The sequence below is a fragment of the Mustela lutreola genome, chromosome X (genome assembly GCF_030435805.1).
Source record: "Mustela lutreola isolate mMusLut2 chromosome X, mMusLut2.pri, whole genome shotgun sequence".
In the NCBI taxonomy this organism is placed as follows: domain Eukaryota; kingdom Metazoa; phylum Chordata; class Mammalia; order Carnivora; family Mustelidae; genus Mustela; species Mustela lutreola.
Window position 1 is genome coordinate 71,382,819 of NC_081308.1, and position 25,171 is coordinate 71,407,989.

Genomic DNA, 25,171 nt, shown 5'->3' on the forward strand with positions numbered 1-25,171 from the left:
ATTACTGCATCAAGAAACTTGAATATTTCCACGACTCTTGACGCACACTCTCAAAATCCTTCTAATTTTATTTGACTTTGAATGAATTAACCAGGCTTCAAAATTTCAGAAGCATATGATAATGCTAATTGAAATTCTATGACCACAGGAAAGAAAGACAGTAACTTAACTGTTCTTAATGTGGGGGTTTTGGTAGTGATAAGTAGGAGAAATTATCTTCTCTTTATGGTCATGGACCAGGTCTCAGGATGTTGTTCTATCCTGGATTTCAGGTGAGGAAAAGGATCCCCTCAGGTCATATACTTAATACTAAAGGATGTTACTTACACAGATATTTTTCATAATCATAGAGTAAGACACTGTCTTCCCTACAATGGGGCAGAAACTATTCACATGAGATACTTCAGAAATTTATATTTTCTTCTGTACAGGGGCAGATTTGACTAATTTATTTCTTCAGATGCCATACCTTGTTGTTGACTGCTCCATGTTAGCAGCAGGTAGCCTTTCCTAGAATTGAAAAGGAAAAGAAGAAAAGGGAATAGCTGATATAATGCATGGTAGATTGGCTCGTATTTGTCATCTGGTTAACACTAATAAGAGCAGATCAATTGCTTACTTTTCTTATGATCCAAGAACTGATAGTTTGGAGTTGGTGGTTACAGCACCCCCCTCCCTTTTTTAAAGTATCTGTTGTGAGCTGGAGAATTTAGCTACCATATTTGGTTTTCATATGCCTGCCCTGTGACCTTACATTAGCCTGTTGGAGGATTCCTGTGTTTTTGGTTATCCTTATATGGGAAGGCTGCCTCGAGAATCTGTCTGACCAGAATTAGAAACCTGTAGCATTTGCAGAAAGCGCAGCATTAGGAAGTCTCAGTTTGTGTAATTAAGTTTCTATACTGCCATAATTTGTTTCTTACAGAGATACTGAGTTGGAGAATATCCTTGCTAACTCTAAAATCACCAGCATTTTATACCTCTTAATATACCAAATTTCCTTTATTCTATTATAAGAAAGTTCTAAAGAGGATTGAAATCTGTATAGAAACTCTTGTACTGAGTTGATAATGATTCTTTTAAAGATTTTATTTATTTGCCAGAGAAAGAGCAAAGCATGGAGAGCTGCAGGCAGAACATGCAGAGCAGGCAGAGGGAGAAGCAAGCTCCATACTGAGCAAGGAGTCCAATGCAAGACTTGATACTAGGACCCTGGAATCATGACCTGAGCCAGAGGCAGCCGCTTTAACCAACTGAGCCACCCAGGTGTCCCTGAATTGATAATGATTTAAGTGTTTAAGTCAGGGAGGTGAAAGCTGGAATAAATTAATTTGTTTATTTTTAAATTCTTAGTGCAAACTTAGCCTGAATTTTGCTGGAACATAAGATCCACACATATGTTAAACTAGCACTTGTCACAAATATTTAGCTTTGATATTTGATTATAACACCATGATTTGCTTCAAGGACAGTTTTTGCTTTAAGGGCATTCCCAAAGCAGCTGGAACAGCCAAAAATACTTGTTGCCCTATTTCTCCATTTGCGTTAATTTCCTGTAGCTACCTATGGCCACAAGTGACTAACACTTATGTGGAAGAACTTAGAAATGTTCTTAACTTCACACTTTATTTGTCCAAATATATGACAGTTTTAAATGGAGAATTTTTTTAATATATAAAAACAGGGAGATTCATACGAATGACTGCTTCTTCACTGTAACTTTTTCTTACCAAGTTTTAAAGTGCCAGAAGCTTTTATTACTTGTGGTATGTTTGTTTCATTATCATAGAACTTCAGAATAGGAAAAGACTAAAGGGGTTATGTAGAAAAATCCACCCTGTGTATAAAACCTTTGAAACAACCAATGGGTTTTCTCACTCTTACTTTAGGCCAAGGTTTGGAGTTAAGAATGATACAAAAGAATTGACCCATATTTGCACTCAAAGAGCCATCATTAAATTGACAGTACAATTTAGTATGAGATAACACACATGGTGGTGCACCATGGTGATGCATGGTGGTGCATTATTCATTATACTTAGTGTTTAAGTGGTGTTTTCACTCTGACAGATGTTGAGCAGGTGTGTGCTTTGAAGGAAGTTTCTTATTCATTTGAGCATTAGTTTCTTCATCTATGAGTCTGGAATGAAAATAATAGTAGCTGCCTTAGCTGCCTCCAGCCGTTATGGAAACTAAAGATAAGTACGTGGCAGAAAAAAGATAAGCACATAAAGGACTTAGATAATGCCTGGTCCATAAAAAAATCCTTAATAAATAATAATTACTAAATTGAACTTTAGAGTTAGATTACATTTTGTGCAATGCAGACAGGGACCTGGTACATATAAAATTGTGCAGCACATTATTAGCATACCCTAACTTGAAGTCTGTGTTCTATTGTTTCTCCTAATTACCCCAGCCCTAATCCACCCACTATCATGCAGCAGAAAGAGGCCAGACTTTGATTAAGGGCCTAGATTCCATTGCTTAAATTATCTGCTAGTATGGAATTTATAATCCTATAATTATAATTTATAAATTCCTTGAGACTATAAGTAATATCTATTTTATTTTATTTTTACTTATATCAGGGTAAGAACAAGGGCCTGGAGGCTCAGTGTTTACTTAGAAACTATATTATTTTTATAATATTTTAATTTGATTGTAGCTCACATACAATGTTACATTATTTTCAGGTGTACAACTTATTGGTTCAACTTCTCTATACATTATGCTATGCTTGGCACAAGTGTAGCTACCCTTATTGATTGAATGGTAGCCCTTAATATTACCAAGGCAGGAGTCCAGCACTAATCCTTTTCTAGCAGCAAAGGATCCTAGAGTTGGAGTTGAGTAGTCTAGTCACTTTTTTTCATAATGATGTGAGATTGATTAAATTGTATGTACATTTGGATGATAATGGAACCAAAATTATAGTCTGGTAAGTAGAATATAGTATGAAATTATATAGTAAGAACACATCAAAAGGTGTTATTGCTCTTTGTAAGAGATTGCCAATCTTACATATTTAAAAAAATTATATAAGATAGTCATGAAGCTGGGTAGGGAATTATCATTGAATGAACTTAAGCTTTGGAGATAGAGATAACTAGGTTTAAATGTCAGCCCTGCCACTCACTAACTTTGTAACTTCGGGTAAATTTACTTAACCTTTTTTAGCTTCACTGTTCTGATCTGTAAAGTGGAGGTAATAATATATACCTTATAGAGCTATTATAAATATTAAATGAAATAGCATTTATAAAACACTTACCTTGCCAACTGTCACTTAATTGGCTTTCTATGAATCATAGTTGTGATTGATTGGTATAAATAATAAAGAAAATATCTGTCTCCCAATCTTGTTTGAATGCAACCACAATTTGAAATTACTGTGAATTTGGGAATATTTACTGGTCACCTTCTAATACCTCAAAATGTCCCTCTATGGTAGATGAAACCATAGTTTCTGTGAGCCCACATACTCTAAATCTTGTGAAGCTTATGAGCTTCAATCCTTCTGATTCTGGGGAAACAATACATACAGAAAAAAAGTGCTAAATAATAAACAGCTGGGTTAATGAGGTTCTTCAGAACTGACTATTTAATTTAGTCAAGAAAAGCCTTTTTAACCTAGAAAATAAATGTGACTGTACTTTCCTTACTGTGACTATCTTAAGAAATAGCTATTTCTGAGAAAATACCTTAAATATCTACTCTTTCTTCTTCTCACACTAGGGTCTATTTTTTTTTTTTAATTTAATTTCTTTTCAGTGTAACAGAATTCATTGTTTATGCACCACACACAGTGCTCCATGCAATATGTGCCCCCCATAATACCCACCACCAGGCTCCCCCAACCTCCCACACCCCACCCCTTCAAACCCTCAGATAAAATACTTGGGCCTTAGTATCTGTGTAGACATGAGGTGGTAAAAGTAAAACTAGGGCCTCGGTGGGTTAAAGCCACTGCCTTCAGCTCAGGTCATGATCCCAGAGTCCTGGGATTGAGCACCCCCATCGGGGCTCTCTACTCCACAGGGAGCCTTCTTCCTCCTCTCTCAGTGTTAACAGTGGTAACATGGCACTTGTCCAGTGTCAAACAAACTAAGTGGTAATTCAGATTTGATTCTCCTTTTGGATTTTTTTTGTAAGTAGGTCGGCATATTTAAATGTTATTTGTTTACTCCTCCTTCACTTCACTGTTAAATCTTTAGGTACAAGCTAGGCAAATAGAGGCTTATTATTTTCCTACAAAGAGGAGTGATCCTTCTTAAGGAAGCATTTAAAATTAGCAGAACCAATTGGATTAAATATATATATCTGCATTCTGCTTTGCAAAAGTTGACTGGATCACAAATTTTAACCTCTTTAAAAAAGACAAAATACACATCCACACAATGGTTTATTCATTTGTAGAGTTTAATTATGGATAAACGTTTAGTCATAGAAATTGTGAAGTATCCATTTAGAAACTTTCCAAGTTTATTGTTCTAGTGCAATATGCTATAACATTTGTGTGCTTAGTTTTCACTGCAGGCCAGTTTATTAAACTTTATTAAGTACAGTATCTTTTCACTAAAATTACAGATTTCATGCAGTAGACACAGATGTAGCATATTATTAAGGTTAGTCTAAGTGACATCAATAATAGCTGTAGGCACTTGCTCTCTTTTCTGAGGTCCTTGCACTCATTGGCTTTGTCATTCACTTGGCACCTCTCACCACACTGTATGTTTGATTGTCTTAGCTTCATATTGAAGTATCATGTTGTATAATATTTTCCATTAGATTGTAATCTTGGAATGGAATCTGCTATCTTTCTTTAGATATTTTAGAGGACTTAATGAAGTTAGAAATAAATTTTATATATAAATTTAAACTCACAGATATGATTAAATTAGGGGGGAAATGTACCTATCCTGATGATTCAAAGCTGAACATTTGACAAGGCAAAACCTACCTAGTGTTATTATGGCCCATCCTGTTCAACCTTATAGAGATGTAAACACTTGGGAAGCATGTATAGTTATTGTCAGGTAGTTCCAGTGGATGGGAAAAATATTTTGGGTCTGTAGCTGATGTTTGAAAGACAAGGATATCGATTAATATATGCTATAATGCCCAGTGATACTAGGCCTAACCACCATCTTAACTCAGCACAGTATACATTGTTTTTAGCATAGCATTCAATAAGGAGGGAAGACTTCAAAGATTAATCTTACATGTTCTGTGCCTTTTGTGTTTCACACAGACAGAAAAAATGACATTTGCTCAGTGCCATGTGTAGTGCTTAGCATGTGACCTATAACATTAACTCTTTGTTTATCTAAAAATATCTGTTGGGGTGCCTGGTTGGCTCCATTGGTTAAGTGTCCGACTCTTGATTTCAGCTCAGGTCATGATCTCAGGGTCCTGGGATTGAGTTCCATGTTTGGCTTTGTGCTCAGTGGAGAGTCTACTTGAGATTCTCTCTCTCTTCCTATAACCCTCCCAGCACTCATGCTCTCACTTGCACACACTCTTTCTTTTTAAAATAAAGTAAATAAATCTTTAAAAAATTATATGTTTTAATGTGATAAGTTCCTGAAAATACCATATTTATGTATCATTTTTATATAAAACTTACTTGTAAATATGCACATAATTGACAAATTACTTGACACACTTCACATTAACTGAACACCTGTTGTTTTCAATAGATTTAAAACCACTGATTTAATTGAATTTTCCATTAATGCATTAGTCTACTAGATACTCCTGATTATTTACTGATTTTTACATTGATTTTCCTCAAAATTCATAAAAGTCTATACGTTATACTTAAGAGTAAAAATTTGACCTTATTAGCTAAAAAGGAAATAGGATTCTTGTTATCAAAAGTATCTTGTAAATTTTTTTGGATTGTAATGCATCTTTAAAGAAGATAATTATTTTTCCTGAGGTTATGTGATGAGAGAGAAAATTGTTTACTCACAATCACAAGCAAGTTAAAAGGACAAAATACAGCCTTTGTGTATGTATGCACATATATGTATGTATGCATGTATGTATATGTGGGGTACAAATTCAGAGGGGTTTTGACCATAGAGCTTTGTTGTTTTTCTTTTTGTTTTGCATTATTATATCTTTTGGGATAACTGCTCCTATTGATTTTGTATTTCTGATGCCTCTGCTCCATGTAACTTTTCAGTGTGACTCCATTGAGAAATTTATTGATTGAGCCCTGCAGCTCAGAAATGTTAAGTAATAGTTTTAAGTTTGGGCAAATTACCATAGATGTGTGAATTAAAGTTTAAAAAAAATCAGTGGTGAAAAAACCTAACTAAAAATATTAATTTTACTATCTTAAAGCTCTCTCTCCTAGGATGATTAGGAGACAAAATAAGTGTATTATCTCTATCTGGTAATCTAAAGAGCTAACACAGAAATCAAATGTAGACTTTGTATTTTTTTAATATTTTATTTATTTATCTGACAGAGACAGAACAGGGAGGGAACACAAGCAGGGGAAGTTGGAAAGGGATAAGCAGGCTTCTTGCTGAGCTGGGAGCCTGAGGTGGGGCTCAATCCCATGACCCTGGGATCAGGACCTGAGCTAAAGGCAGACACTTAATGAATGAACCACCCAGGTGCCGCTAAAGTTTGTTTTTTAATGGATTAATTTATAGCTCCCCCCCCCAAATATTGTTAAAGCATCAGGTACAAATGCTGTTTGTTTGTTTGTTTGTTTCTTATTGGCTTCATCAGTTTTATGCTTGATCAGTGTTGGAAAAGAAAAAAAAAGAAAAAAAACAAGAAAGAGTTTGAGGACAGAAAATATGATTGAAACATGACCATACTTGTTCCATTGTCACAGGGTGGGAATATAGGGTTTCAAATCTTCTATGAAAGAAGTAGCACAAACACATGAAAAATAACCTTAACAGCACATGTTAGTGGCTCATGAGTGGTACATGTATATTCCAAACCTCATATACAGGCATGTTTAGCTCATAAATTCTTATCCAATTTATGTTCTAAACAATGAAAATTGAATGTAGAGTAACTCTGACTTGTAACATGGTCAAGGAAAGATTCATTTCTGTTTGTTTTAGGATGCTTATTAGAACAGAGAGTATAAAGAGAAAGGAATCAAATTATATTACCAAATAAAACCATCAAGAGAAGAAAGGATAAGAGAAAATGATAGAAACAACCACAAAACAAGTAACAAAATGGTAATAAATACATATCTATCAATGATTACTTTGAATGTAAGTGGGATAAACACTCCAATCAAAAGACATAGGATGAGAGAATTTAAAAAAAAAAAAATCAAAAACAAAACAAGATCCACCTATATGCTGCCTATAATAGACTCGTTTCAGACCTAAAGACACTTGCAGATTGAAAGTGAGATGATGGAGAAACATCTATAGTTCAAATGGATGTCAAAAGAAAGCCAGGGCAAACAGACTTTAAAACAAAGACTAACAAGAGACAAAGAAAGATACTATAAAGGGGATAATTCAACAAGAAGATGTAACAATTGTAAATATGTATGCACCCAATATAGAAGCACCCAAATACATAAAACAGTGAATAACAAACAGAAAGAAGATAATCGAAGTGATACAATATAGTAGGGGAATTTAACACCCCATTTACATAAATGGGTAAATCAACCAAACAGAAAATCAACAAGGAAACAGTGGCTTTGTATGACACACTGGACTAGATGGATTTAACAGATATATTCAGAACATTGCATTCTAAAAGAGCAGAATACACATTCTATTCAAATGCACATGGAACATTCTCTAGAATACAGATAATAATAGACTATAGATTAGCCATAAATCAGGTCTCAAAAAATTAAAAAAAAAAGATTGAAATGATACCATGTGCCTTTTCCGGCCACAAAATTAAGAAACTAGAAATCAATCACGAGGAAAAATCTGAAAAGACCAAAAATTCATGGAGGTTAAATAAAATGCTTTTAAACAATGAATGTGTCAACCCAGAAATTAAAGAAGAATTAAACAAAATTAGGGGCATCTGGGTAACTCAGTGGGTTAAGCCTCTGCTTTTGGCTCAGGTCATGATCTCAGGGTCCTGGGATTGAGCCCTGTGTCAGGCTCTCTGCTCAGTGGGGAGTCTGCTTTCCCCTCTCTCTGCCTGCCTCTCTGTCTACTTGTGATCTCTCTCTCTGTGTCAAATAAATAAATAATATCTTAAAAAAATTATGTGGAAACAAATGAAAATGAAAATAAACATAAACATAATAATCCAAACCATTGTGATGCAGCAAAGATTTATACCAATAAAAGTTTACTTCAAGGAGCAAGAAAAATCTCAAACAACCTAACCTTACACCTAAAGGAGCTAGAAAAAGGAGAAAAAACGAAACCTAAAACCAGAATGCCTTGGTGGCTTAGTCAGTTAAGTGTCTGCCTTCAGCTCATGTCCTGGGATCAAATACTGCATCAAGCTCCTACTCAATGACGATTCTACTTCTCCTTTTGCCCCTCCCCCAACTTGTGCATGCTCTCTCTCTCTTGTAAAAATAAATAAATAAAATCTTTAAAAAAAAACTAAAACCAGCAGATGGGAGGAAATAATAAATATTAGAACAGAAATAAATGATATAGAAAATAAAATGAAAAATAAAACAATGGAAAAAATCAACAAAATCAGAAGGTTTTTTTTTTTCTAAAAAACAACAAAATTGATAAACCTCTGGCCAGACTAATCAAGAAAAAAGGAAAAAGGACTCAAATAAACAAAACCACAATTGAGAGAGGAGAAAAAACAACCCAAACCACATAAATACAAACAAATTTAAGAGAATACTATTTTAAAAAAGTCAACTAACTGCACAAACTAGAAGAAATGGATAAATTCATAGAAACATATAAACTACCAAAACTGAAGCAGAAAGAAATAGAAAATTTGAACAGACTCATTATTAGCAAGGAAATTTAATTAGTAATCAAATAACTCCTGACAAACAAAAATCCAGGACGAGATGGATTAACAGGCAAATTCTACCAAATATTTAAAAAGTTAGTGCCTATTCTTCTCAAACTATTAAAAAAAAAAAAACAGAAGAGGAAGGAAAACTTTCAAATGCCTTCTACGAGGCCAAAATTACCCTAATATCAAAACCAGATAAAGACACCAAAAGAAAGAAAAGAAGAGAAAGAAAGAAAGAAAGAAAAGAAGGAAGGAAGGAAGGAAGGAAGAAAACTACAGGGCAATATCTCTGATGAACATAGATGCAAAAAACATGAGTCAAATACTAACAGATTCCAACAACACATTTAAAAAATTATTCACCACAATCAATTGGGTATTTTTTCCTAGGATGCAATGGTGGTACAATATTCGCAAATCAATCAATGTGATAAAACACATTAATAAAAGAAAATATGAAATCCATATGATCATTTTAATAGATACATAAAAAGCATTTGTCAAAGTAAAACATGCATTCATGATAAAAGCCCTTAACACACTAGGTTTAGAGGGAACATACCTCAACATACTAAAGTCCGTATATGAAAAATCCTCGGTGAACATCATACTCAATGATGAAAAACTCAGAACTCTTCCTCTAAGATCAGGAACAGGACAAGGATGTCCACTCTCACCACTTTTATTCAACATAGAACTGGAAGTCCAAGCAACAACAGATAACGAAAAGAAATAAAACCAATTCAAATTGGCAAGGAAGATGCAAAACTTTCACTCTTTTCAGATGCCTACTATATATAGAAAACCCTAAAGACTCCACCAAAATGATATTAGATTTCCTAAATCAATTCAATAGTCACAAGTTACAAAATCAACATACAAAAATCTGTTCTATTTCTATACACTAATAATAAAACAGCAGAAAGTGAAATTAAGGAATCAATCCCAATTACAATTGCACCAAAAACAATAAAATATCTAGGAATAAATCTAAACAAAGAGGTGAAAAACCTGTTTTCTGAAAACTATAAAACATTGGTGAAAGTAATTGAAGAAGATACAAGGAAATGGAAAGACAATCCATGCTCATTGATTAGAAGACCAAATATTGTGAAAATGTCTATACTACCCAAAGCAACCTACACATTTAATACAATCCCTATCAAAATGCCAACAACCTTTTTCTCAGAGCTAGAAAAAAATTATCCAAAACTTGTATGGAACCACAAAAGATCTTGAATAGCCAATGCAATCTTGAAAAAGAAATGCAAAGTTGGAGGCATCACAATTCTGGGCTTCAAGTTATGTTAACAAAAGTGTAGTGATCATAACAGTAGGGGACCACCATATAAACAGATATGTATATCCGTAGAACAGAATAGAAAATCCAAAAGTAAACCCACAATTATATCAGGAATTATTTTTTGACAAAGTAGCAAAAAAGATCTCATGGGATAGAGTCTCCTCAACAGTGTTATGAAAACTTGTCAGCTACATGTAAAATAGTGAAACTGGACCACTTTCTTATACCACACACAATAATAAATTCAAAATGAATTAAAGACCTAAATGTGAGGGACGCCTGGCTTAATGGGTTAAGCCTCTGCCTTCGGCTCAGGTCATTATCTCAGGGTCCTGGGATCGAGCCCCACATCGGGCTCTCTGCTAGGCAGTGAGCCTGCTTCCCCCTCTCTCTGCCAGCCTCTCTGCCTAGTTGTGATCTCTCTCTCTCTCTCTGTGTCAAATGGATAAATAAAATCTAAAAAAAAAAAAAAAAAAAAAAAAAAAAACTAAATGTGAGAGCTGAAACCATAAAAATCCTAAAAGAGAGCACAGGCTACTGTATTTGACCTTGGACATAGCAACATTTTTCTGGATATATATCCTGAGGTAAGGGAAACAAAGGCAAAAACAGACTATTGGGACCACATCAAAATAAAAGGCTTCTATGCAGTAAAGAAAACAATCAAGAAAACTAAAAGACATCCTACTAAATGGGGGCAGATATTTACAAATGGCATATCTGATAAAGGGTTAGTGTCTAAAATATATTTTTAAAAAACTAATGCAACTCAATAGTCCCCCAAAAACAAATAATCAAAGTCAAACATGGGCAGAAGACATGAACAGACATTTCTCCAAAGAAGACATATAGATGGAGGATGATGGAAGAGTAGGAGGACCCTGGACTTGCACTGTCCTTTGAACACAGCTAGATGAGTATAAAATCATTTTGAACACACAAAAATTCAATCTGGGGACAGAGAGAGCAATACTGCAAAGCTGGAGGTAGAAAAGTAACCAACCATATCATGGAAGTTAGGAGCTGAAGAGAGTTGATTTGGGAGAGAAAAAAACTGAAGGTTTTGCAAAGGGGAGAGCGCCCTGATCACAGAGAGAGGAGATGGCGGGGCGGGGTGGGGGGGTGTAGGTGGGAGGCAGGAGAGAGACAAAGATTGAAGGCATGATTACACAGGAAGAACTTTTCCCCAAAACCATTGATTGGGAAATAAGAGGGGCTGGCTACTGCAAGTTTTTATGAGCTGCAGAGTGCAAAGTCTGAAAATTTGGAGGTTTGTGCCATTGCCAGGGTGGCCCCAAGGAGGCTTGGCAGTGCTCCATTGGGGAAGGAGGGCAGAGATCCAGGAGTGGGCAACATCATCTGAGGATCCCCTTGACTGCCTGGGGAGAAATCTTTCCCCTCCATTTGGGAGAAGTAGCACAGCCTCTCCATGGGCAAAATATCCAGCAGATACCAACATGTAGCTCTATTCACTGACAAAGGAACAGAGAGACCATCTGAGGACAGCAAACCTTGGTGGTGGGTTCTGACTATGCTTTACCATAAACTCCAAACTGCTGCATAGTTATGTGACCAATTTCCAGGACAAACTGAGACCAGACTCAGTGCTGCGATGCCCTCCCCCAGAGCAGTGCCAGTCGGTAGCCGGCAGTTCTCCAAAATTTGGAGTTTTGAAACCCTCCTGTGTGCCTGAGATGAAAAGAAGGAGTACCACGTGGCCTGGCAGACAGATAGATTGGACGTAGGCAGGGAGAAGGCAAGAATCTGATGAAGCCAGGGACACAAATGGGATGATTCTTTGCTCTTCTGTGAGGGCTTCCTGAAAAGTGATGGGCACTGCTTTCCCACTCTGAGGAGTTAGAGTGGGATAACATCATATTCCCATCCCCCCATCATCACTGACCCACCTCAGTGTACAAAACAGCGCCACCCAGTGGAAGCTGCTGTCCCTTACACTAAGCCCCACCCTCCTGTGTCTCACAGATGCCTCTCTAAATAGGGCAAGTCCACCTGAGAATCAGAACAGCAGGCTCTTCCCCCAGAAGATGCTCACAAACCCCTCACACACAAGTCTACTGATTATAGAGGGCTGCAAAGCTTCAACTCTAGGGAAAATAGGATCTAGCTTCTTTTAATAAGCAGACCAAAACAGCAGACCCAGGATTTACCTTTTTAAAATCATTTATTTATTTATTTATTTTTACCTCTTCTTAGTATAACCATTACTCTTAAGAGGAAGAACACGACAAGCTTTCCAATAATCACAGAATAAACAGTGATCCCGAAAAAATGACAAGATGAAAAATTCGCCCCAAAGAAAGAGCAGGAGAAAGTCCCAGCTGGGATTTAATAAATACACATAAAAGAAGTCTGAATCAGATTTTAAAACAATAATCATCAGGAAATCAGTTGGGCTTGAGAAAAACATAGAAGACCTAGAAAATCCCTTTCTACAGACATAAAAGAATTAAGGACTAGTCAGGCTGAAATTAAAAAACAAAAACCAAAAAGAACTGCTATAACTGAGATGCAAAGCAGAATGGATGCAATGACAATGAGAATAGATGAAGCAAAGGAACAAATCAGTGATAAAGAAGATAAAAATTATGGAAAATAATGAAGCTAAAAACAAGAAGAAAAGATATTGGATCAGGAATACAGACTAAAGGAATTCAGTGACTCCTTAAAGTGTAATAATGACATTCATATTATAGGAATCTTAGAAGAAGACGACTAAGAAATCGAGCAGAAGGTTTGTTTTAGCACATAGCTAAAATGTTCCCTAGTCTAGAGGATACAGACCTCAAATCCAAGAACCATAGAGAACTCCCAACAAATTCAATAAAAAATGGTCATCACCAAGAAATAACGTAGTCAAAATCACAAAATACACAGACAAGGAAAGAACCCTGAAAACATCAAGGAAAAAAGTCCTTAACCTACAAGGAAGGCAAATAAATTTAACAGCATATCTGTCCCCAGAAATTTGGCAGGCCAGAAGAGAATGGAATGATACATTCTGCGTGCTGAATGGGAAAAATATGCAACCAAGAATACTTTATCCAGCAAGGCTGTCCTTCAGAATAGGAAAAATAGTTTCCCAAAAAAAACAAAAAACTAAAGGAGTTTATGACTACTAAAACAACCTTGCAAGAAATTTTGAAGGAGACTCTATGAACTGTGAAAAAATACCATAGGCAGCAAAGACTAGAAAGGAACAGAGAGCATCAACAGAAACACCAACTTTACAGATAATGCAATGACACTAAATTCATATATATCAATAATCACTCAGAATATAAGTAGACTAAATGTTCCAATCAAAATCATAGTGTGGGACGCCTGGGTGGCTCAATTCGTTAAGTGGCTGCCTTCAGCTCAGGTCATGATCCCAGCGTCCTGGGATCGAGTCCCACATCGGGCTCCTTGTTCTGTAGGGAGCCTGCTTCTCCCTCTGCCACTCTGTCTGCCTGTGCTTGCTCACTCTCTCTCTCTCTCTGACAAATAAACAAATAAAATCTTTAAAAAAAAAGGTCAGAGTGTAAAAGACCCATCTATATAATGCTCACAAGAGATTCATTTTAGACCTAAAGATGCCTGCAAATTGAAAGTGAGGGGATGAAGAATTATCAGTCATGCTAGTGGATGCCAAAAGAAAGCTGAAGTACCCATACTTAAATCTAGACAAACTAGATTTTAAAGCAAAGCCTGTAACTAGAGATGAAGAAGGGAACTATATCATAATAATGGCGACTATCCAACTAGATGATTTAACAACTGTAAATATGTCCCCAACTTGAGAGCACACAAAATATACATTGATTAATAATAAACATAAAAATACTCTTTGTAATAATGCAGTAATAGTAGGGAGACTTTAACATCCCACTTACATCAATAGATCAACTAAGCAAAGAATCATTAATAAATAATGGATCCGCATGACAAACTAGACCAGATGAACTTTTTTTACTTTTTATTTATTTCATAATTTTACTTTATTTTTTATTTAAATTCAATTAATTAACATATAGTGTATTATTACTTTTAGAAATAGTTTTGTCATTCATCAGTTGGATATAACACCCAGTGCTCATTACATCAATTGCCCTCCTTAGTGCTCATCACCCAGTTACCACATCCACCCACCCACCTCCTCTCCAGCAAACATGTCTGTTTCCTATAGTTAAGAGTCTCTTATGGTTTGTCTCCCTCATTGATTTTAGACCAGATGAACTTAACAGATATATTCAAAAAATTTCATCCTAAAACAGGAAATTACACATTCTTTTCAATGGCACATGGAACATTCTCCAGAATAAATCATATAATGGGTCCATAAATCAGCTCTCAACCATTACAAAAAGAGTAAGGCCTTACCATGCTGATTTTAAGACCACAACACAGTGGAAATTGAAGTTAACCCCAAAATGGGGGGAAAGAAAGAAATTGGAAAGACCCACAAATACATTGATATTAAAGAACATCCTACTAAAGAATGAATGTGTTAACCAGTAACTTAAAGAATATATATTTTTTAAAAATGGAAGCAAAGAAAATGAAAATATGATAGTCCAAATCAGTTGGGATACAGCAAAGGTGGTACTAAGAGGGAAGAATATTACTTTACAATCCTACCTCAAGAAGCAAACAAGTTTCAAAGATAAAACCTAACCTTACACCTACTAAAAGGATCTAGAAAAGGAACAGCAAATAAAGCCTAAAGCCAAAAGAAGGGAAGTAATAAAGATCAGAGCAGAGATAAACAATATAGAAACAAACAAAAAACAGTAGAACAGATCAACTGAACTAAGAGTTGATTCTTTGAAAGAATTAACAAAATTGATAAACCCTTAGCCAGACTTACCAAAAACAAAATAGAAAGGACCAAAATAAATAATATTGTGAGTGAAAGGGAGAGATTACAACAAAAAAACACATAAATACAAACAATTATAGGAGAATATTATGAAAAATTATATGCCAACAAACTGGGCGACCTGAAAGAAATGGACACAGTCCTACAAACCTGAAAACTACCAATACTGAAGCAGGAAGAAATAGAAAATCAGAACAGAGCCATAACCAGCAAAGAAATTAAATCTGTAATCAAAAATCTCCCAGCAAACAAAAGTCCAGGGTCAGATGGCTTCCCAGGGGAATTCTACCAGAATTCTACATTTAAAAAAGAATTAATAACTATTCTTCTCAAAATATTCCAAACAATAGAAATGGGAGGAAAACTTCCAAACTCACTCTATGAAGCCAGCATTACCTTGGTTCCAAACCCAAAGACCCCACTAAAAAGGAGAATGTCAGAACAATACCCTGATGAACATGAATGAAAAAAAAAAATCTTAACAAGATATGAGCAAATGGAATCTAACTGTATATGAAGAGAATTACTGATCATATATCATAATCAAGTCAGATTTATTCCTGGGCTGCAAGGATGGTTCAATGTTTGTAAATCAATCAATGCAATACGCCACATTAATAAAAGAAAGGATAAGAACTATATATGATCATCACAATAGATGCAGAAAAACTATTTGGCCACATACAACATCCATTCTTGATAAAAACCCTCAAAAGAACCGTTATAGATGGAACATCATAAAGGCCATATGCAAAAGACCCACAGCTAATATCATACCCAATGGGGGAAAACTGGGAGGTTTTCCTCTATGGTCAGAAACAAGACAGGGATGTCTACTCTCACCATTACTATTCAACATAGTACTAGAAGTCTTAGCTTCAGCAATTAGACAAGAAATACAAGGCATCCAAATCAGCAAGAATGAAGCCAAACTTTCAGTCTTTGCAGAAGACATGATACGCTCTGTAGAAAATCCAAACAGTTCTACCAAAGACTTTCTAGAAAAGATACAGGAATTGTGTAATGTTACACATTAAAAAAAAAAAATCAAAGTACAGATCTCTGTTGCCATCTGTACACCAATAACAAAGCAGCAGAAAAAGAAATTGATCCCATTTATAACTGGGTCAAAAACAACAAGATACCTAGGAATAAACCTAACCAGATAGATAAAAGATGTGTAGTCTTAAAACTATAGAACACTTATGAAAGAAATTGAGAAAGACACAAAGAAATGGAAAAAAATATTCCATGCTCATGGGTTGGGATAATATTGTTAAAATATTTGCTTTACCCAAAGCAACCTGCACATTTAATGCTATCCCTATCAGAGTACCAACAGAATTTCTCACAGAGCTAAAAAAAAAAAATCCTAATATTTGTATGGAACCACAAAAGATGCCAAATAGTCAAAGCAATCCTGGAAAAGCAAAGCAAAGCAAAGCTGGAGGAACCATTATTCTGAACTTTAAGCTATATTACAAAGTTGTAGTCTTCAAGGCATTATGGCACTAGCACAAAAACAGACACATAAACCAATGGAACACTGTAGAAAACCAAGAAATGAATCCATAACTATATGGTCAACTAATCTTCAACAGAGCAGAAAAGAATACCCAATGGAAAGAAGGCAGTCTCTTCAACAAATGGTGTTGGGAAAACTGGACAGTAACATGCAGAAGAATGAAACAGTACCACTTTCTTACACCAGACACAAAAATAAATTCAAAATGGAAAAGCTTCCGCACATGAAAAGAAACAACAACAAAAAAAAACTAAAAGACATGGAATGGGAGAAGATATTTGCAAACAGTATATTAGATCAGAGGGTAGTATCTATAAAGAACTTAACAAAGTCAACAGCCCAAAAATTAAAAAAAAAAATAAACAAAAACAAATCAGTTAATAACTGGACTGAAGACATAAACAGATATTTCTCCAAAGAAGAAATACAAATGGCTAAAAGACATGAAAAAATGCTTAAGATCTCTCTCATCATCAGAGAAATACAAATCAAAACCACAGTGAGATACTGTCTCATACTAGTCAGAATAGCTAAAATTAACAACTCAGGAAGCAACAGATGTTGACAAGTATGTGGAGAAAGGAGAACTGTCTTACACTGTTGGTGGGAAGGCAAACTGGGGTAGCCACTCTGTGAAACAGTTCCCTAAAAAGTAAAATAAACAAATAAATAAATAATAAAATAAAAATAGAACTACCCTATGACCCATCAATTGCATTACTATGTACTTATCCAAAGGATACAAAAATTCAAAGAGGCACATGCAACCCAATGTTTATAGCAGCACTATCTGTGGTAGCCAAGAACTTGGAAAATTCCGAGATGTCCATCAACTGATCAATGCATAAAGAAGTGATACACACACTATGGAATATTATTCTGCCATCAAAAAGAATGGAATCTTGCCATTTGCAATAGCATGGATGGAACTAGAGTTTATTATGCTAGGTGAAATAAGTCAGTCATAGAGACAAATACTATATGATTTCACTCATGTGGAATTTAAGAAACAAAATGGATAAATATAGGGAGAAGGAAGGAAAAGAAAAGAAAAGAAAGATAGGGAGGCAAAGCATAAGAGACCCTTAAATATGGGGAACAAACTGAGGGTTGCAGGAGAGGAAATAGGTGGGGGGATGGGGTAATTGGATAATGGACATTATGTATGGTGCTTGAATTAATGAGCGCTGGATGTTATATGCAACTGATCAATCATTAAATTCTGCCCCTGAAACTAGTACTACACTATATGTGAACTAACTTGTATTCATTTTTTAAAAGTATTTACTTATTTTGCTGAGAGAGAGTGTGAGAGAGAGAGTGCACAGTGGGGAGGGACAAAGGGAGAGAGAGAGAGTCTTAAACCAACTCCGTGCTGAGTGTGGAGCCTGATGCAGGGCTTGATCTCATGACTCTGAGATCATGACCTGAGCCGAAACCAAGAGTCAGATGCTTAATCAACTGTACCACCCAGGTACCCCTGAACTAAATAAAATTTAAATAGAATATTGAAAGAAAAAAAATGGTAGACCCAAATGAGAGATAGGAAGCCACCAAAATCCTAGAGGAGAACAGTAACCTCTTTGACATTGGCCATAGCAACTTCTTACTAGACATGTTACTGGAGGCAAGGGAAACAAAGCAAAAATTAACTCTTGGGACTTCATCAAAATAAAAAGCTTCTACATGGTGAAGGAGACAATCAACAAAACTAAAAGCAGCTTACCAAATGGGAGAAGATATGTGCAAGTGACATATCTAATAAAGGCTTAGTATCCAAAAACCTATAAAGAACTTAATAAGTTCAACATCCTAAAAACAAATCATCTATTTTAAAAATGGGCAGAAGACATGAATAGTCATTTTTCCAATGAAAACATCCAGATGGCAAAGAGATACATGAAATGATGCTCAACATCACTCATCATCAGAGAAATATAAATCAAAACCACAATGAGGTACCATGTCACCCGTGTCAGAATGACTAAAATAAACAGTCCAGGAAGCAACATATTTTAGCAAGGATGCAGCGAAAGGGGGACCCTCTTTTCACTCCCGGTGGAATGCAAACTGGTGCAGCTATTTTGTAAACTTTATGAAAGTTTCTCAAAAAGTTAAAAATAAAATAAAAATAAAAATAAAAGTACACTATGACCCAGCAATTGTACTACTAGGTGGTTACCCAAAGGATACAAAAGTACATATTTCAAGGGGTACATGCACCTGATGTTTATATCAGCATTCTCAATAATAGCTGAAATATGGAGAAAGCCCTAGCGTCCATTAACTGATGAATGGATAATGAAGATGTGGGGGGTGTGTATATATATATATATATATATATATATATATATATATATATAATGGAATATTACTCAGCCATCAAAAGGAATTAGATCCTGCCATTTGCAATGATTCAGCTGAATCAAATCTAGTACAAGGTTAAGAAAATAAGTCAGTCAGAAAAAGACAATTATGATTTCACTCATATCTGAAACTTAGGAAACAAAATAGATGGATATATGGAAAGGGGGAAAGAAGAGAGGGAAGCAAACCATAAAAGACTCTAAAGGACAGAGAACAAACTGAGGGTTGGTGAAGGGAGGTGGGTAGGGTATGGGCTAAATGAATGATGGGTATTAAGGATGGCGCTTGTTATAATAAATACTGGGTGTTATATGTTAAGTGATGAATCAATGAATTCTACTCCTGAAACCAATATTACACTATATATTAACTAATATATTTATATATATTTAACTATATATTAATTAAAAATTGAAATAAAAGATATATAGATGGCCAATAGACACACGAGAAAATGCTGCACATTACTTATCATCAGAAAAGTACAATTTATTTTATTTTTTAAAATATTTTATTTATTTGAGAGAGAGAGAGAGAGAGAGAGACACACAGAAAGAGAGAGAAGAGTGTATGAGTAGGGGGAAGGAGTAGAGGGAGAAGGAGAAGCAGACTCCCTGCTATGCAGGGAGCCAGATGGGCTTGATCCCAGACCCCGAGATCATGACCAGAGCTAAAAGCAGTTTTAACCAACTCACTCAGAAACTCTGAAAAATGCAATTTAAAAACACATTGAGATATCATTTTATACCTATCAGATTGTCTAAACAAGAAACGAGTGTTGGTAAGGATATGGAGGAAAGGAAACTCTTGTAGCATTGGTAGGAATGCAAATATGTGCACCCCCTGCAGAAAATAGTGTGGAGTTTCCTCAAAATTTTATAAATAGAACTACCTTATGATCCAGTAATTGCACTACTGAGTATTTACTTCAAAAATACACGAATTCAAAAAAACACTCATTCAAAAGGATACATGCACCCCATGTTTATTATACCATTATATACAATAGCCAAATTATGAAAGCAGCCCAAGTGTGCAGTTAGATAAATGGATAAAAGTGTGATTCTATAAATAAATGAACATTACTCAGCTATTAAAAAAACAAAAAACAAAAACTCCTTGACATTTGCAAGGACATGGATGATAACATAATAAAAAAAATGAAAAATAAAAACAAAATCTGTATGTTCAACATAGGTTCTTTGTCCTTTGGGTTCTAGATTAAGAAGAAACAGCAAGACGTGCTTGGTTTTTTAGAAGCTAACAAAATAGGATTTGAAGAAAAAGACATTGCAGCCAATGAAGAGAATCGGAAGTGGATGAGAGAAAATGTACCTGAAAACAGTCGACCAGCCACAGGATACCCTCTGCCACCTCAGATTTTCAATGAAAGCCAGTACCGTGGGGTAAGTAACCAATTTAAACTCTTGTTTTATCAAATGGATCACCTTAAATCCATCCTATCCCTTTCACCCCACCTCCAATTTTGCATAGAGCCATTTCTCCTGTTCATCTCTTCATCCATCCTAGGCAGCTGGGTTATTTCTACTAGGAAGCAAATGGAGTCATTCCCCCCAAAATGTCCTGTAAATGCATAAATACAGACCTTGAATATATAGTTACCTTTCCATTTCTTTTTTTTACGATTTTATTTTTAAGCCATGTCTACAACCAACCTTTGGATTGAATTCATAACCCCAAGATCAAAAGTTGCATGCTTTATCAACTAAGCCAGCCAGGCAACCTGCCTTTCCATTTCCTCATCTTATTTCTATCTAGAGCAATGGTGTTGTTTCAGTTATGTCCATGAAGAAGCTTCTGAGAAGTCAGCTGCTTATTTGGATTAAAAATAACTTAAAAAGAGTAATATCTTACTTCCTACTTGAAGCCAGTAATACTTTTATTTTGGTATTATTAATGAAGTTTTAGAAAATGTTATGTTAGGTAGTTAAACTCATTGAAAAACAAGGGAAACAAAAATAGGCTTTTGCTTTGTGACTGGTGCTTTCAAGTATGCCATCTTTAGTCTTTATTTAAGCCATAGAGTAGTTTCCTTTAATCTTCTGTTAATGTATATTTAACATTTAATACTTTATATTTAGCAGCTTATGGCCTTTCTGGGTTCCATGGCAAGTACAAGTATAAATATATATATTTTTTCTCTTAAGGAGCTGGTTGGAAGTGAGGTTTGGAAAAGTCACACACACCTCAAACAATTGGAGTGTGGTTATGAATCCATAGCTATGTGGTGAGAGAATACAGAAAGCATTTGTAAGGCTTACAGGAATTTCCAGTAAAGAACTGTTTGAATTGTTATGTCCTCAGAATTAGCATGACTGGAGAATAAATGTATTATAGCCAGCAATCCAAATATTCTAGTTTATAGGTTTCCATGGAAGTAAAAGGATTCCTTTGGTGGGGATCTTTTTTTTGTGTGCCAATTCTGAAAATTAAAGGGAGGGAACATGGCAAAAATGAGAATTTTACTGACACAAAATATTTTCTCTGTGAATTGAATTTTTTTTTTAGTTCTGAGGAGGGTCCTGAAGATTTCATCTGTTGTTACTAACAGTACCAACGTGTAATGATGTACTCTGCAGATAAGAAAAAGGCAATTAGGCTATTCATTTAGATAGTGAAACCTCAATGCCTCTATAATTGAAATTTTTGTAAATGCTGTATCCCAGGAGCTGGAAGAGGCCTCAGAGGCCATCCAGTCCAATATAAGTCAGCATATATTCTTAACTTTTTTTTTGAAGTAGATATTTTAATTCATTTGGCTTTAAAACCAAACACATTTTAGGTTATAAGGGTAACATTTCAAAAAACCCCATTGACCTGGTTTATTTCTCCTTCAGAAGCCACACTGTAAGGAAATGGAGTGTATTACACAAATCAGGTATCCCTGAGAAATAGGGAGCTGGAAAAGAAGGGGCAGGAGATGAGACTCAACCAAATAAATATTTGTTAATGGAAGAAGAATCCAATTTTTATCGAATGCCTGCTGTGTATCAAGCACTAAGCTAAGAGTTTAATAACAATAAAAATTAAGATTTTTCTCTATACAGACTCTTAGAGAGAAGGGTATATAATAACCATCATAGAAAGCGTGTGATGTGTCAGTTATTATACTACATACTTTATGTGTATTTTATTAGTTAGTTCCCATACTAATCCCATGAGGTAGGTGTTGTTATTCCTGTATTATGGATGAAAAAATTGAGGCCTAGAAGGTTAACTGACTAGCTAAATCTGTTTTATTCTCAAGCTTACTTTTTCTGTTAAATTACTGTATATGTCATTTTCCTATTTATACAAAGATTTCATTTTCATTATTTTCTTCCTACATTCTGTATTATGGTGGGGGTACTGATCTCAGTAAATTATATTTCCCAGTCTCTATTGCTGACTGGCTACCTATTAGGTTTGGCCAATTAACAGGAGAATTGGTTGGAAGAATGGAGGACAGAAGAGAGGAAAAGCCAAGGTATTCACTTCCTTCCTGCTTCTGGAGGTGGCCATGGCAGTGGCTGTGTCTCCTTTGTGGTACCAGGTATCCCAGCTCCTGGTTTCTGTAATATCATCTTCTGCAATTCTTCCTTTAGCCCTATAACTGTGGTAACATCTTCTTGCTATTGCTAATCTTGGTGGTTGCCTTGCTATTTCCCATTTGTCTTTCATCAGTTCCTTGGTAAATAAATTCTTCACATCAAATTCCCTTGTTTAAAACATCTCAAGGTCTCTCAACCTTGGCACAACTGACATATTGGGTTGGATAATTCTTGTTGTTGGGGGCTACCCTGTGCATTGTAGGACATTTAGCAGCATCTTGGCTTCCATCTATGAGCACCAGTAACACCCTCACAGTTGTGAAAAACCAAAAGTATCTCCAGACTTTGCCAGATGTCCAAGGGTGTAGGGTGGTGGATTACTTCCTACCACTGAACTCTGGCTTAGGTTCTTATTTCTAGACTGGAAATAACCAATCTACAACATAGATGAAGCTCTGCTATAGTAGGTAAAACATTTATAAGGATAATCTTGGTTCTGAAAAAGCTTCTGATATGTATATGGAGAACTGGAGCATTTTTTCATGATTAGTAACTAATATGATACCAATATATGGTAGAATACATTATATATTAATCTTATTGAAATCCCAGAGGTGTAAACAAAATATCTTTTATTTTTTCCTCACGTGAATTCCTATAGAAGAAGCAGATGATGTCACAATTGGTTTTGTATACTCCTTATAAATATTTTAAATTTGCATTCCGTAGGATTGAGCCATGTATAGATACGAAGATCTTCATGTTTTGTTTATCTTGTATTCTTAGCACCAAAAATGATTGCTATGTAATAGGTTCTCAGTACATATTTGCAGAATAAATTAATTAATCTGGCTTAATTGAGAAATGGATCATGTTCTTTTCTCTCAGAGTTACAAACCTAAGTCCAGGGCCAAAAAATGATAATATACATTGATCCCAAAACACTTGAAACAGACAACTAGATTAGCACTTTATGATCAGATTTCAGTATAGCTGAAACCTACTTTCTTTCACATGAATTTAAAGACTGGCATGAGTTATTTCTGTTACTTTGAACAAGCAGTAAGAAATACCTCTTCTGTGAATGTTGAACTCTTACAACTAGCATTTTGAGGTTCCTTTCAAGTGGTTGAGTGTAGAAATGATGTATATTGTCTGTTTACTTTGAGTAGTTTATAAGTCTCATGTGTCTCAGTATGAAATTATTGTCAAGATCCAATTAGTTTCACTTTTTGAAGAGTAAACTCATAGGAGGCTGTTCATAAATGTCTGCTGTTTAGGGTTTATTCCTTTGCCAACATGGAGGGAACACAGTAAGATGCTTTGAATCAATCCTTAGGGAGATTCAAGTAGCTCTGAACAATTCTGACTTTTTAAAAATAATCCCTAAATAAGAGAGATACTGATGTTTCTTGGGGTGAGGTTCCAATTTAGGGTCATCAGTGGCTTGAGAAATCCTCCAAGTACCAGAAATCCTGCATATATCTAAACTTTATATCTCCAGATCCTCCAAGTGCCAGGACGTGACCCTGTAATTGATTATTTATTGGTGAGGGAATCTCTAGAGAAACCAGCAAATTATGAATGCTTTTTACTTCCAATAAATTAGCCAAAATGTCAATCTTAATTCTATGTGTTTTAAATTAAACAAAGTAAGGCCAGCTAGAGGCAATGGCTGTGTTTTATAAGTAGATTTGCTATTGATTACATTTTATAGTTAAATTTAGGCAATTCTTTGTGTTACTTCTAAAGCATGCTTGGTGACTTAGAGGATGACAGTGGAAAGCCCAACCAAATTCAGTCATGTGGGTTTTTTTCTTGGATCCCTGAACTGAAACATCTTACTGGTTTGTTTGCTCTTCTGGTCATATTTCATGAAAATCTCATTCCTTTCCTCCAAAGACAACATAGCTTTATTACTCTCATGGCCTAGCTAATATCTGGTATACTGTAGGTTCTGAGGATATCTCTACCTTAATCAATAACGAAAGGGAAATAATGCAAAACAGGAACAACACCCCCCTACCAAAAATAACCAACCTTTTACTGGTAAATTATGGTTGCTTTGGGCTGTGGAGAAAGCTACTTGTCCTCAGACAGATTTGAATGCTATATGATATGGAATAAGCCATTTTGCAGTTTCTGCCCAGCAGAACAGCACTTATTCTAACCCGCGTTAAATGGGATCTAATATGCCTTGCGTTTTCACTTCTCTTTCTAAAATTCTAGCATTTTGGAAGTTAGGTAGTCTGTATGCCCCACCCAAAAGGTTGACCAATGAGTTCATTTTGAATAAATTTATTATTTTATTTACCTTGCTGGTTGTTTATTGCTAACTCCTCTTGCCTTCTTTTCATTAAGGACTATGATGCCTTCTTTGAAGCCAGAGAAAATAATGCAGTGTATGCCTTTTTAGGATTGACAGCCCCACCTGGTTCAAAGGTATGATTCTTTTTTTTTCCCCCTCCTTTATAAGCCATTTTATTGCTGCTGGGTTTTTTAGTCAGTGAGAGTTCTACCTTTATTAAGTACTCAGGTTAAACTAGAGGCAGTGTAACATGGCTAAAAGGAAATATTCCTTCTCTGCA

At 35.4% G+C, this 25,171-nt stretch overlaps 1 protein-coding gene across 3 annotated transcripts in view; it reads left to right on the top strand.

The window, feature by feature from the left end:
- Nucleotides 1-25,171, top strand: part of SH3BGRL (SH3 domain binding glutamate rich protein like) — a 102,853-nt gene that overhangs the window by 69,836 nt on the left and 7,846 nt on the right. For all 3 annotated transcript variants that reach the window (XM_059157932.1, XM_059157931.1, XM_059157933.1), the window contains 2 exons: nucleotides 20,253-20,438; nucleotides 24,945-25,025. In XM_059157932.1, coding sequence (XP_059013915.1) covers nucleotides 20,253-20,438; nucleotides 24,945-25,025 — 267 coding nt within the window. The remainder of the gene's footprint in view (nucleotides 1-20,252; nucleotides 20,439-24,944; nucleotides 25,026-25,171) is intronic.